Source organism: Sapajus apella, unplaced genomic scaffold, assembly GCF_009761245.1.
Source record: "Sapajus apella isolate SASKATOON/1434 unplaced genomic scaffold, GSC_monkey_1.0 scaffold156, whole genome shotgun sequence".
In the NCBI taxonomy this organism is placed as follows: domain Eukaryota; kingdom Metazoa; phylum Chordata; class Mammalia; order Primates; family Cebidae; genus Sapajus; species Sapajus apella.
In genome coordinates, this window is record NW_022437096.1 from 1,798,045 (window position 1) to 1,811,550 (window position 13,506).

The 13,506-nt window shown below is 52.3% G+C and overlaps 1 protein-coding gene and 1 non-coding gene across 2 annotated transcripts in view; one reads left to right on the forward strand and one right to left on the reverse strand.

The window, feature by feature from the left end:
* The window catches only part of IL17REL (interleukin 17 receptor E like), a 20,570-nt gene that overhangs the window by 4,533 nt on the left and 2,531 nt on the right, over positions 1–13,506 (reverse strand). The window contains exons 2-7 of the mRNA XM_032266253.1: positions 11,554–11,581; positions 1,453–1,602; positions 1,129–1,238; positions 827–941; positions 554–598; positions 186–325 (exon numbers count right to left, since the gene is read on the reverse strand). Coding sequence (XP_032122144.1) covers positions 186–325; positions 554–598; positions 827–941; positions 1,129–1,238; positions 1,453–1,602; positions 11,554–11,581 — 588 coding nt within the window. The remainder of the gene's footprint in view (positions 1–185; positions 326–553; positions 599–826; positions 942–1,128; positions 1,239–1,452; positions 1,603–11,553; positions 11,582–13,506) is intronic.
* LOC116541811 lies at positions 4,912–5,052 on the forward strand. Its single transcript, XR_004264959.1, has one exon. It is a non-coding gene; the product is annotated as a U4 spliceosomal RNA (small nuclear RNA).

The following is a 13,506-nucleotide window of genomic DNA, read 5'->3' on the forward strand; positions in this document are numbered from 1 at the left end:
ACGGCGGGTGCCGCGCGGGCGCGGTGGGCGGCGCCGTGCGGGGCGGTGGGCGGGGCCGCGCGGGGCGGTGGGCGGGGCGGTGCCGTGGGCGGTGCCGTGGGCGGGGCGGTGCCGCGCGGGGCGGTGGGCGGGGCGCGACCGGGGTTCAGCGGGGCGGGGCCTCGCCGTGGGCTGGGGGCGCTCACTAGCGCCGGGGCGCCGGCGTCCTTGCAGGTGAACAGCTTGAGGCAGAGCCGCACGAAGTAGGCGGGGCTTCCCGAGGCCCGGGGCACCTGCACCAGAACCGCCTTGCGCCTCCGGTCCACCCGGTAGCTGAGCCGCCCGGCTGCAGGAGGGCGGCAAGTCGGGGTCGTGCTCGGACCTGCGGTCACCGACGCGAGGCTCTGTCTGCCCCGAGAGCCCCGACGTGACGGCTCCCGCTTGGTTCAGGCGTTTGGGAGTCGCCCACCTGAGGACCCTTTAGGATTTCCCAAGTGGGCAGAAGACCCCAGGGAGAGGAAGCCTGTCGCAGCGTCCGGGCGTCTTCCCAAGGGCGTCGAAGGGGGGAACTCACCGAGGCAGTCGGGCACGCTCCTCCCCACGTCCTCCTCTCCGCAGCCTGCAAACCCAGAGGCAATGGCGGGGTGCGGGCTGCTCTGCTCTCACCGCACCCCCCCCCGCCCCGCCCCGTGCCTCTGCAATGCGACCTCGACCTCGAATTAAGCCAAAGGCCTTGCAGGCATCTGCCCAGCATGAGGTCCAGGCCCCTGCCCTGGGCAAGTCCCACCCCAGACCAGGCCCTGGGGGGTGAACGCAGCTATGCCCAGGGAGGCCCTGGGGATTCTACCTTCCACGAGGTGCCTCTGGTCCAGCTGGACCCCGCAGAAATGAGGGATGGTTCTCAGGGTGACATAGAGGTGCTGGGCCACGCTCACCTCAAAGCAGCCAAAATGCACCTGGAGCTGAGCAGGTGCAGGTGTGAGCTTCGTGGACCCACTGGCACTGCCCACCCAACCCAGCCAGTTCCACTTGCATGGCTCGAGCCCAGGGCAAGGGATGGCACCCAGAAGGAGGGGCACCCAGTCTTTGGGACTTGGGTGGCAGAGCCCCAGGATGGACTGCCACATCAGAGCCTGGCCCTTGCCTCACCTGCTGCCCCACCTGCTGCTGGTGGGAGGCCCTGGCCACCCACACGCTCTGACACTGCGTCTCCTGGGTGTCCAGGCTTGTGGTGCAGGCCTCCAGGCCCCGCAGGCGCTCTGGATGGAGGCGGGGCCCATGGGGTGTGTCAAAGCAGGTCACCCCGGCTCTGGATGGGGCGTGGGACCCCGTTCCTCCACCTTCTCTCTGTGAAGTGCTGTGAGCAATGCCCCCTCCCCCACCAGGCCACCCAGGGTTTGATGGGAATAAAAGGCACCTGGGCCCACTGCTTGACCTCCAGGTGTCACTCCCACCCTCGAGGCCGCCTCTCACCGTGCAGGGTGATGGAGGCGCATACACGCAGGAGCAGTGAGCAGCCGTTAGGGGTGATGCACTGCATGGCAGTGGAGGGGGTCAGGGTCTCCAGGACAGACATGGACATGGACACGGGGCGTGGCTGGCAGAAGCTGTTAAAAATGTTCCCTGGGGAGGGAGAAGGAGCATGAGGCCTCGAGTTCCCGGTGCTTGGAAAGACTTTGTGGGTGGTTCCATGAAGGGGGAGAGCCTGGGGGCTGCAAAGTCTTCTGCTAGGGGGTCTTTACTCTCTCACCCCAAGCCAACTGGGGAGCCAGCCCCCTGGCATGTGGGGAGCCCACCTGAGACACTCTGAAGTGTCGGTGGTACCCAGGGTGGGCTGGGGTCAGGAGAGCAGACTGCACACCAGTCTGCATCAGAGCGGCGAAAGCTGCGGCTGCACCTGGCAGCAAGGGGGCATGGGGCCCACCCTTTCCTGCTGGCAAGCTCTGCTCAGAGATGAACAGCAGAAAAGGCCAACGCAGCTTTGCTGGGACATCGGGGCGTGACTCCAAGGTTGCTGCAGCCCAGGCCTCCATCCCAGGGAGGTAGCTGCATCGTCACAGGCAGGACTTGCCCCCAGGGCCTTTGGCTTTGAGACCCAACGCCATTGCCGGCAGTCTCACCAGACCTGGGCAGGGTGGAGCTGGGGTATCATTTTGGGCACTGGGGGCTGAGCAATTTTGCTGCCTTTACTCAGCCAGGTTTGCAGGTAGGACTCAGCAGAACTTCACGTGAGCCACGGAGCCTGGCAATCCGGCCATTCCACAGGAGGACTGCCACCTTCTTTACAGAAGGCATGGCCATGGAGGCATGGGACCCACATGCTGTGGGTGAGACAGTGCAGCTGCTGCTCAGTGGAGCCCACACGGAACGCAGCACGCTGCTGAGGCAGGAGAGTAAGGAATGAGGGTAGCCAGGGACTAAGGGAGAAGCAAAAGCGCGGCAGGTGCAGCCAGTCCCAGCCTCCCTCCTGTGATGATGAGACACTCCACTTCAGCCTTTGGTGGGTTGCAGGCCAGTTCTCCATAGAGTGTAACCCACTGGAGGGTTCTAACCACAAGCAACCGTTTCAAGACAGTGGACGTGAGGAAATGAAACACGGTGAGTCCTGGGAGACGGGGAACATCCAGGGAGCTCTGCGAATGCCCCACCATCTTGGGGGTGTTCCCAGGCAGTGGTGGGGGTGGCGTCCCATGTGGAGCTTGGCACACTCCCTGAGCTGAGGAGCTGGATGGAGCGCCCTGGCAGTGGGGGCTTCCTGACCGAGTATGAGAGGGGGGAGGATAATGCAGAGAGAAAACTCTGGGGAATATTCACTTTGCGGATACTCGGAGTATTCATGAACACATGCGTGTGAGGGAACCACCAGAAGCGGAGAAAGAACCGCCCAGAAAAATTTGAGGGAGTGGGCCAGGCGCGGTGACTCAGGCCTATAATCCCAGCACTTTGGGAGGCTGAGGCGGGAAGATCAACTGAGACCAGGAGTTCAAGACCAGCCTGGCCAACACAGTGAAATCCTGTCTCTACTAAAAATACAAAAATTAGTTGGTGTGGTGGTGGGTGCCTGTAATCCCAGCTACTCAGGCGGCTGAGGCAGGAGAATCACTTGAACCCAGGAGGTGGAGGTTGCAGTGAGCATAGATCACTTCATTGCACTCCAGCCTGGGCAACAGAGCGAGCCTCCAAAAAAAAAAAAAAAAAAAAAAAAAAGCCAGGTGCGGTGGCTCATGCCTATAATCCCAGCACTTTGGGAGGCTGAGGCAGGCAGATCACAAGGTCAAGAGACCAAGACCAGTCTGGTCAACATGGTGAAGCCACGTCTCTACAAAGAATACAAAAATTAGCTGGGCGTGGTGGCACATGCCTGTAGTCTCAGCTACTTGGGAGGCTGAGGCAGGAGAATCGCTTGAATCCGGGAGGCAGAGGCTGCAGTGAGCTGAGATCACGCCACTGCACTCCAGCCTGGTGACAGTGTGATTCCGTCTCAAAAAAAATTTAAAGAATTTGAAGGAGCGTATCTTGGACTCACACAGGCTTGGGACTAGCCCCTGTTTGCAGCCAGACTGAGAACCTCATGACTCAAAGGGCACTGGGTACAGCACATAGAAGAGTCTGTCTCATTAGAAGGGGAGAATTAATCTTAGACTGAGCATTGCTCTGGTCCTTTCTAACAAATCGAAAAAGTAAAACCAATAAGACTAAGTTGTCTCCAAGAAACTTAACTGTCTGCCAGGAAAAGGCTCAAGAATATTTGTGGGAATAAAGAAAATGTTGTTTTTTCTCCCAGCACACAACAGGGTAAAATTCACAATGTCTGACATCCAGTAAAAAATTACAAGCCATGCAAAGAATCAGGGAAAAAAACCCTAATTTGGAGAAAAATCAATTAAAATGAACACAAGTTTGTTTTTTTGAGACAGGGACTCACTTTTGTCACTCAGGCTAGAGTATGTAATCTCGGGTCACTGCAACCTCTGCCTCCAGAGCTCAAGTCATTCTCCCTCCACAGGTGTGCAGCACCACACCCAGCTAATGTTAGTATTTTTTGTAGAGACCAAGATTTCACCATGTTGTCCAGGCTGCTCTCGAATGCCTGGGCTCAAGGGATCTACCTACCTCGACCTCCCAAAGACCCGGGATTGCAGGTGTGAGCTATAGCATCTGGCCAAAGGGATCTACCCACCTCGACCTCCCAAAGACCCGGGATTACAGGTGTGAGCTATTGCATCTGGCCAAAACTAACACAATATTGACACGCAGAATTAGTAGACAAGAGGCCAGGCACGGTGGCTCATGCCTGTAATCCCAGTAGTTTAGGAGGCGAAAGCAGGCAGATCACTTGAGGTCAGGAGTTTGAGACCAGCCTGGCCAACATGGTGAAACTCCATTTCTACCAAAAATATAAAAATTAGCTGGGCATGGTGGTGCCTGCCTGTAATCCCAGCTACTCAGGAGGCTGAGGCAGGAGACTTGCTTGAACCCAGGAGGCGGAGGTTGCAGTGAGCCAAAATCATGCCACTGCACTCCAGTCTGGGTGACAGAAGGAGACTCTGGCTCAAAAAAAAAAAAGACAGGAACATTAATACAATTATTACTGTATTCCATACATTCAAAAGTTAATTATAGACATAGGATACATATTTAAAAAAAAAAAAACAAAACAAAAAAACAAATCCAACTTCTAGAACTGAAAACCACAATGTCTGATTGAAAAATACATCAGATAGTATTAACAGCGGATTAGACACTGCAGAGGTGGGGGTGGGGGGAGAGGGAGAGGTGCTGGGGGACACAGCAATAGAAACTCTCCAAAAAGAAGCAGAGCAATGATGGTGATGATGATGAGCAAAGCATCAGTGGCCTGTAGGACAACCACAAGTGACCTCATATGTATAATTGGAGTCCCTGAAGGAAAGGAAGAAATTTTAAAAACTCAGGTTTGCACAGTGGCAGTATCGTAGCCAGTGAGGTTTATCCAAGGCGCGATTATTGCTAATTGAAAACTTTTCCCAATACCCTGCCACGATGACTTGAAATATAGTTGGCATTGGCAATTTTTGACAGTCTCTATGGAAACCGAATAAAAAAAAATTTAAACTCAAAAAAAAAGATGGAAAATTTCCAAACTTGATGAAACTATGGGAGTCACAGATCCAAGAAAATCAATGAGTGCTAAATATAAGAAACATGAAGAAAATGACACCAAGGCGTATTATAATCAACTTGCTTAAAAACCAGTGATAAAGAGAAAATTCTATACTATGTAAAAAACACCTTTCCAAATTAAGAGTAAAGGTTTCTTTTGCAGACAAAAGCTGGAAGAATTTTCACCAGAAGACCCACATATCAAAGGATGTTAAAGAAAGTCCTTATAGCAGGAGGGAAAATAGTAACAGATGAAAAGGGCGCCAAAGGAATAAAGATATCCTAAATGTAACTGGTGCTTATGTGAGATAGTTTGGCTGGGCTCAAGGGCTTACGCCTGTAATTCCAGCACTTCAGGAGGCCGAGGTGGGCGGATCACAAGGTTGGGAGTTCGAGACCAGCCTGGCCAACACGGTGAAACCCAGTCTCTACTAAAAATACAAAAAGTAGCTGGGCATGGTGGCAGGCGCCTGTAATCCCAGCTACTGGGGAGGCTGAGGCAGGAGAATGACTTGAACCTGGAGGCGGAGGTTGCTGTGAGCCATGATCACGCCACTGCACTCCAGCCTGGGTGACAGAGCGAGACTATGTCTCAAAACAAAACAAAAACACGGCGTCGTTCCTTCAGCCACATATATGCAAATCTATAAGAAAGGTGATACTGTAGACATGAAGGGAACTGTTTGTAAAGGAAGCCCACAGGTGTTCCCACGGCAAAGCTGGAAGAGTTGACGGTTTCCCCAGCCTGCCGCCGGCATTGTTGAAAATGAACAAGTCAAGGGCAAGATTCTTGCCAAGAGAATCAATGTGCACATCGAGCATGTTAGGCACCCTAAGAGCCGAGACTGCTCCCTGAAACGTGAAGGAAAATGATGAAAAAAGGAAGCCAAAGAGAAAGGCTCTGGTTCAGCTGAAGTGCCAGCCCCAGCCCGCTCCGCCCAGAGAAGCACACTGTGAGAACCGGTGGGAAGGAGCCTGAGCTGCTGATTATGAATTCACAGCATAGTAGGTGCTAAAAAAATAAGACCTCTGGACTACAAAAAAAGAAAAAGACAACATATAAAAACCTCTTAGATGCTTCTAAAGCAGCATTTTGGGGGAAATTCACATCAACTCCTAACCTAGAAAAGAAGAAAGATCTCAAGTCAGCGACTTTAGCTTCCACCTGAAGGAACTAGAGAAAGAAGAAATGACACCCAAAGCGAAAAGAAGAATAAAATCAGAGTGGAAACCTAGGCAGTGGAAAGCAGAAGAGCAGTAAAGAAAATAATGAAACCAAATACTTAAGGAAGAAAGAATACCGGTTTTACTGATGCTTCCAGGAAGCGGACGATGAAGGAATCCTTCAGAACTCACTCTCTGGCACCAAAACCGGACACAGACATTACAAGAAGAGGCAACTGCAGGGCGACAAAGACTCTAAACAAAATGTTAGGAGGTGACCCCACGGGCAGAGGGAAAGATGATGTCTGTGGTGGGTTGTCCCACACGTGCAAGGCTGGCTTCACATGAGAAAATCAACCACTGTAACCCACCGTGTCCACAATTTTTTTTTTTTTTTTGAGATAGAATTTTACTCTGTCGCCCAGGCCGGAGTGCAATGATGTGATGTTGGTATACCGAGACCTCCACCTCCCGGGTTCAAGAGATTCTCCTGCCTCAGCCTCCTGAGTAGCTGGGATTACAGGTTTGAGTCTGGCTAATTTTGTGCTTTTAGTAGAGATGGGGTTTCACCATGTTGGCCAGGCTGGTCTGGAACTCCTGACCTCAGGTGATCCGCCCACCTCGGCCTCCCAAAGTGCTGGGATTACAGGCGTGAGCCACCAGGCCCAGCTGACAAAATTTTTAAAAACCGCTATGATCATCTCAATAGTCACAGAAAGATTTTTGACAAAATTCGTCATCCATTCCTGATTAAAAAAAGAAAGCAAACAGGGAATGAAATTTCCTCAAATTGTTAAAGATGATCAATGTGTGATACAGGTGAAAAACCTATGTCTAACATCACATTTCACAGTGAAAGAATAGATTATTTCCCCCAGATCAAAAACAAAAAAATCCCTGCTCTTCTCAATCCCACTCAATACCGCAGTGGGGGACCCTACTCCACAAAATGAGGCAGGAAAAGAAATTGGCTTCCACTTGGAAGAAGTGAAGTGTGTTCCTTTGCCAATGACATGATTGTCTCTGCAGAAAACGTTAGTGTCTACAAAAAAGGCACTAAAACTAATAAGTTTAGCAAAATTGCAGGATACAAGATCAATATATAAAAAATCCAGTCCGGGTGTGGTGGCTCACGCCTGTAATCCTAGCGCTTTGGGAGGCTGAGGCAGGCGGATCACAAGGTCAAGAGATCAAGACCATCCTGGCCAACTTGGTGAAACCCCGTCTCCCCTGAAAATACAAAAAAATTAGCTGGACGTGGTGGCGCGCACCTGTAGTCCCAGCTACTCGGGAGGCTGAGGAAGGAGAATCACGTGAACCCGGTGGGCAGATGTTGCGGTGAGCTGAGATTGTGCCACTGCACCCCAGCCTGGCAACAGAGCAAGACTCTGCTTCAAAACAAAAATTCACTGTATTTCTTTTTTGTTGGTTGGTTTGTTTTGATTTTGGTGGTTTTTTCTTTTTTTCTTTTCTTTTTTTTTTTTGAGACGGAGTTTCGCTCTTGTTACCCAGGCTGGAGTGCAATGGCGCGATCTCGGCTCACCGCAACCTCCGCCTCCCGGGTTCAGGCAATTCTCCTGCCTCAGCCTCCTGAGTAGCTGGGATTACAGGCACGCGCCACCATGCCCAGCTAATTTTTTTTTTTGTATTTTTAGTAGAGACGGGGTTTCACCATGTTGACCAGGATGGTCTCGATCTCTTGACCTCGTGATCCACCCGCCTTGGCCTCCCAAAGTGCTGGGATTACAGGCTTGAGCCACCGTGCCCGGCCTCTTTTTTTTTTTTAGATGGAGTCTTGCTGTCACCCAGGCTGGAGTGCAGTGGTGCGATCTCAGCTCACAGCAACCTCTGCTTCCTGGGTTCAAGCAATTCTCTTGACTCAGCCTCCAGAATAGCTGGAATTACAGAACCTGCCACCATGCCCGGCTAATTTTTTGTATTTTTAGTAGAGACGGGGTTTCCCCATGTTGGCCAGACTGGTCTTGAACTCCTGACCTCAAGTGATCCACCCACCTCAGCCTCCCAAACCCTGTATTTCTATATACTAGCAAAGAATAACTACAGATTGAAAATTTAAAAATAAAGGAAGCCTGATGGTTTGGGGATAAGAAGCTGGGTCATGCTGGGGAGCGGGGAGCTGTGGCCCCAAGGCTGGTGTTTCCTTCCCTTGGAGAGTCATACCTGGGGCTTGGTGGGCAGCAATCTTCAGAGGAATGACTGTGCCTTAGAATTCAGTGTCTGTGTTGTCATCCATATGTATGAGGCCAAGAAGACGAAAACCTCCCCTGTAATCCCAGCACTTTGAGAGGCCGAGGCGGATGGATCACCAGAGGTCAGGGGTTTGAGACCAGCCTGGCCAACATGGGGAAACCCTGTCTCTACTAAAAATACAAAAATTAGTGGGGTGTGGTGGTGCACACCTGTAGTTCTAGCTACTCAGGGGGCTGAGGCAGGAAAATCACTTGAACTCGGGAGGTGGAGGTTGCAGTGAGCAGAGATCAAACCACTGCACTCCAGCCTGGGTGACAGAGCAAGACTGCCTCTCAAAAAAAAAAAAGAAAAGACAAGCTCCTTCATGCAAGACCCTTTCTAGAGAAAAGACAAAGGTCTATTCCAGCTAACCAAGAAAGGAATCAAAACCAGAAAGTAAAAAAAAAAAAAAATAGTGAAGCCACAGAGGAGAAGGACTCACGGTGAGCACGAAAAATGAGGATGTACACTGAGTTAGTGAAAGGGGTGCAGAAGGAGAAGCTGCTCATTGTAAAATAAAATGTGTAAAATAAGAACGGGCTCTTGTCCCACCTATGCTGACAGAATGAAGAGGAGGGTGTGTAGGGAAAGGGTGGGTGGAGCAGAAACACACAAACGATGTGCGGCACTGAACAGAATTCATTGTTACTGCGTGGAAATAACTGTGAAACTAAAATTCATCATAAACACTTAGCAATAAATATGTTTTGCCTTACCCAAATTAAGGCACACTGATAACACCCACGGAGTCTTCCTGAAAGAGTGCCTAACAGATGTGCTCACTTCAGGAGGGAGAAGGGGGCTCAACAGGAACAAATGGGTTACAAAAGCAGCCACAGCGCGGGGACTGGGAAAACGTGGTGGGGAATTGGGGATTCAAACTGGTGTTGACAGAGGAGGAGGCTGAGGACCACTCTGTGTTTAAAAGCACTCTGGGGCTGGGCAGGGTGGCTCACACCTGTGATCCCAGCACTTTGGGAGGCTGAGTCGGGTGGATCACCTGAGGTCAGGAGTTTGAGACCAGCCTGGCAAACATGGTGAAACCCCGTCTCTACTAAAAATACAAAGATTAGGCCGGGCGCGGTGGCTCAAGCCTGTAATCCCAGCACTTTGGGAGGCCGAGGCGGGTGGATCACGAGGTCAAGAGATCGAAACAAACCTAAACAACGTGGTGAAACCCAGTCACTAATAAAAAATACAAAGATTAGCTGGGCGTGGAGGCAGGTGCCTGTAATCCCAGCTATTTGGGAGGCTGAGGCAGAAGAATCGCTTGAACCCAGGAGGTGGAGGTTGCAGTGAGCTGAGATCACACCACTGCACTCCAGCCTGGGCAACAAGTGTGAGACTCCATCTCAAAAAAAAAAAAAGTAGAAAACATAATTTTCATAGATGCAGAAATGTTTCATACAATTCAACACCTATTCATGATAACGTAATGTTTAGCAAGCTAGGAAAAGAAAGACACCTCTCTGTAGATCAGGGCCATCTTGTGCAAACATCCAATAAACAAATACTGGACAGTAAACTTTTGGAACCATTACCATTAGTATCAGGACTCAGAGAGGAATTCCCTCATTCAGCATTGCCCTGGAGAGCTGAGCCAATTCCACAAAATCCACCCCTCTGCCCAACATACAGGTTTACAAGATGTCATTAGCTGCAGAATACGTGATCATCTATTTAAAAAAACTTGAGACTAGATAGGAAATCTATTAGAAATACTAAAGAGGGTTTTTTGTTTTGTTTTTAATTTTTTTTGAGGCAGAATCTCACTCCATTGCCCAGGCTGGAGTGCAGTGGCACAATCTCAGCTCACTGCAACCTCTGCCTCCCAGGTTCAAGTGATTCTCTTGCCTCAGCCTCCCAAGTAGCTGGGATTACAGGCAACTGCCACCATGCCTGGCTAATTTTTTTTTTTTTTCCGTATTCTTAGTAGAGACAGGGTTTCACCATGTTGCCCAGGTTGGTCTCGAACTGCTGACCTCAGGTGATCCGCCTGCCTCAGCCTCCCAAAGTGCTGGGATTACAGGTGTGAGCCACTGCACCTGGCCATGCTTTGTATTTATTGTTGTTTGTTAATATGAACCGCTTTGTAAATTTGCGCAGGGCCAGGCTGATCTAATCTCCTGTCTTAAGCTTAGAGGTCCTTGAGGCGAAGAAACATTTAATTAAAGTTTAGCCATCTCTTTATTTTTCTGTGAAATTCAAGTAAAAATACATAAAATACTTTAAATGACATAAGGTAATTTCTATAAAATAATTTTTATATTTGTTCTGCAAACATCTGTATATTTGCATACACAAAAGTCTAGAACAGGCTGGGCGGGGTGGCTCAAGCCCATAATCCCAGCACTTTGGGAGGCTGAGGCAGGGGGAATGCTTAAGCCCGGGAGTTTGAGAACAGGCTGGGTTTGCTTGACCAACCAGGCATAGGGAGACCTCATCTCTCTTCTTATAAAGAGCAAAAACTGTAAGAAAAACCTCCAAATCTCTAGGGCAATGTTTGCCGAGGTGAATGCTGTCTATGTGTACATGGAGACTTTCTTCCTTATACCGTCTGCGTCACTCAGCGTCCTTTCATAAATGCATACGCTGTTTACAAAGACAGCAAGGTGTTTGTGCAAAGCCCCGGAGGGATCACTTTACAGAGGGAAAAGGTTGGCTGGACGACAGGGGGATTTCCACCTGCTGCTGGTGGGACGTCAGCTGGGCCAGGGTTTGGAACACAGCAAGGTATTGTGAGTTAAATGGAGGCAGGGACTCTATCTGCAGCTGACCCACTTCTGGGCAGGAGCCAGGGTGGCCTTGCCTGGGTGTGTCCAGGACCCCACACCCATCGGTGAGCGATGGCAGCTCGCGCTGCTTGGAAGGGGAACCCCGGCTGCTGGGGACAGTGCAGGGCAGACTTGCCTCCCACCGTGGACAAAGTGACCCTGGGGGCCTGGTTGGACCTGGGTCTACTGAGAGGGGCACGGGGGAGTACAGGCCCTGAGCGTCCCCGGGCTGGGATGTACTCACGGTTCCTGTGGCTCCTGCAGGCGAAGCCCTGGAGACAGAACAGTGAGAGGGTGAGTGGCTGCGGGCACCCCTCCCCAGCCTGTCCTGCTCCTGCCCTGGCCCTCACTCCTGGGGTCCTGGGCTGCCCTCAGCCCTGGCCCCTCCTCAGTGTCAGGGGTCTGGCCCAAGGTGGCCACGCGACGGTCACTCAGTAAACGATGTGGTCTGAACCCCTGCGGACCCTCAGCCCTGGCTCCCCCACCCACTTGTGCATTTGTTAAGTGGACACTGGCGGAGCACCCACCATGTGGCAGGCTTGCTTAGGTGCTGGGATTCACGAACAGAGGAAAACAGTGAACCCTCCCTGCCTCTAGAGGAGCTCATATTCCAAGAAGGGGGAGACAGAACCATCCGAAACCCGGGAAATCAGCAGCTTACACTTTATGTAACTAATGAGCGAGGTGGGAAAATAACAGAGGGCTCCGGAGAGTCAGGGGTGCAGACTAGAAATCTAAGAGGTGCCTGGGGGGCTCGGAGAGGTCCATTTCTGAGAAGGAACTTCTATTAGAAGGAACTGGAGAACTGGAAGGAACTGAGGCTGAGCTGTTGGGGGGGGACCATGCAGCTGGGTGAACAGGCCCTGACGGTCCTGGGGAAAGCTGCAGTCCTGATGTATTATGACCTTCAGCCCAACCTGACCAAGGGCGCCCAAAGAGGGGCATGAGGAGGACTTATGGCTCCCACGGGTTAAAGGGTCTGCGGGACAGGCTGCTCCCCAGTGGCCTGTGAGGCAGGAGGCGCCCGGCACCCCTGCAACAATGTCATGGGAGCTGAGGTTGGAGAGCACAGGGTGGCACCGGTGCCCTCAGAGCAGGGTGGGACCCCGGAGTCCAGGCCCCAGCACCCTCAGAGCAGGGCAGGACCCAGGAGTCCAGGCCCCCAGCACCCTCAGAGCAGGGAGGGACCCTGGAGTCCAGGCCCCCAGCACCCTCAGAGCAGGGAGGGACCCCGGAGTCCAGGCCCCAGCACCCTCAGAGCAGGGCAGGACCCAGGAGTCCAGGCCCCCAGCACACTCAGAGCAGGGTGGGACCCTGGAGTCCAGGCCCCCAGCACCCTCAGAGCAGGGCAGGACCCCAGAGTGCAGGCCACTGTGCTGGGGTGCTGGACTGTGCAGCCCCTGGTCAACACAGCGCTCCATTCTTGAAAAGAGCTGACCCTCTATGGACTGGACGAGCCCAGACTGTTGGGGTGGGGGTGGGAGTGGGGGGAGCTCAAGATGGAGAGCTGGACTTCTGATCCTGGCCCAGGTGGGAACATGGAAGAGCAAACTTCGGGCCCACTTCTGTTCCTTGAATTGTGAAGCCGTTATGGCCAGTGGCTACATCTCCCACCTCTTTCTAAATACTTTTTATTTTAAATGCTTTATTTTATTTAGATGATGACCAGAGTTTACCCAGTTTCCCCAAACCTCAACAGCTTCCGGGGCATTTGCAAAACCTGGAGAGTCACACGTGGGTGGCAGTTAGTGACCCTCAGCCTGCATGTGGAATTGTGGATCCTGGTGAAATCTGTTTTCTGTTCCAGGGTCCAGCCCAGGACCCCACCCTAAGATGGCCTCGGAGTCTTCATTCTCCCCACTGTCTCCACCCATTTGCAGACCACCCCGATAACCCCCCAGAGAGAGACCGCCATGCGGGACCCTACCCCGCCTGCAATGGCCGAAAAACTGGTTGCCTGAGGGTGGAAGGAGGCTGGACGGGGCGGTGGGATGGAAGCCCAGCTTCGGCCCCTGGTGAGGAGCAGGGCCTCAAACGGGCTGGCGGAGCTGACTGCAGGCGGCCAAGGGCTCTGCCAGGCAAAAGGGGCTGGGCTCACCTGGGCAGCCTCTGGGGATTGATCCAAGCAGGCTCAGGAGCAGGGTGTGGCAGGGATGGGAGGGGGGCAGGTGGGGGCAGGGTGGGGAGGGGATGGGAG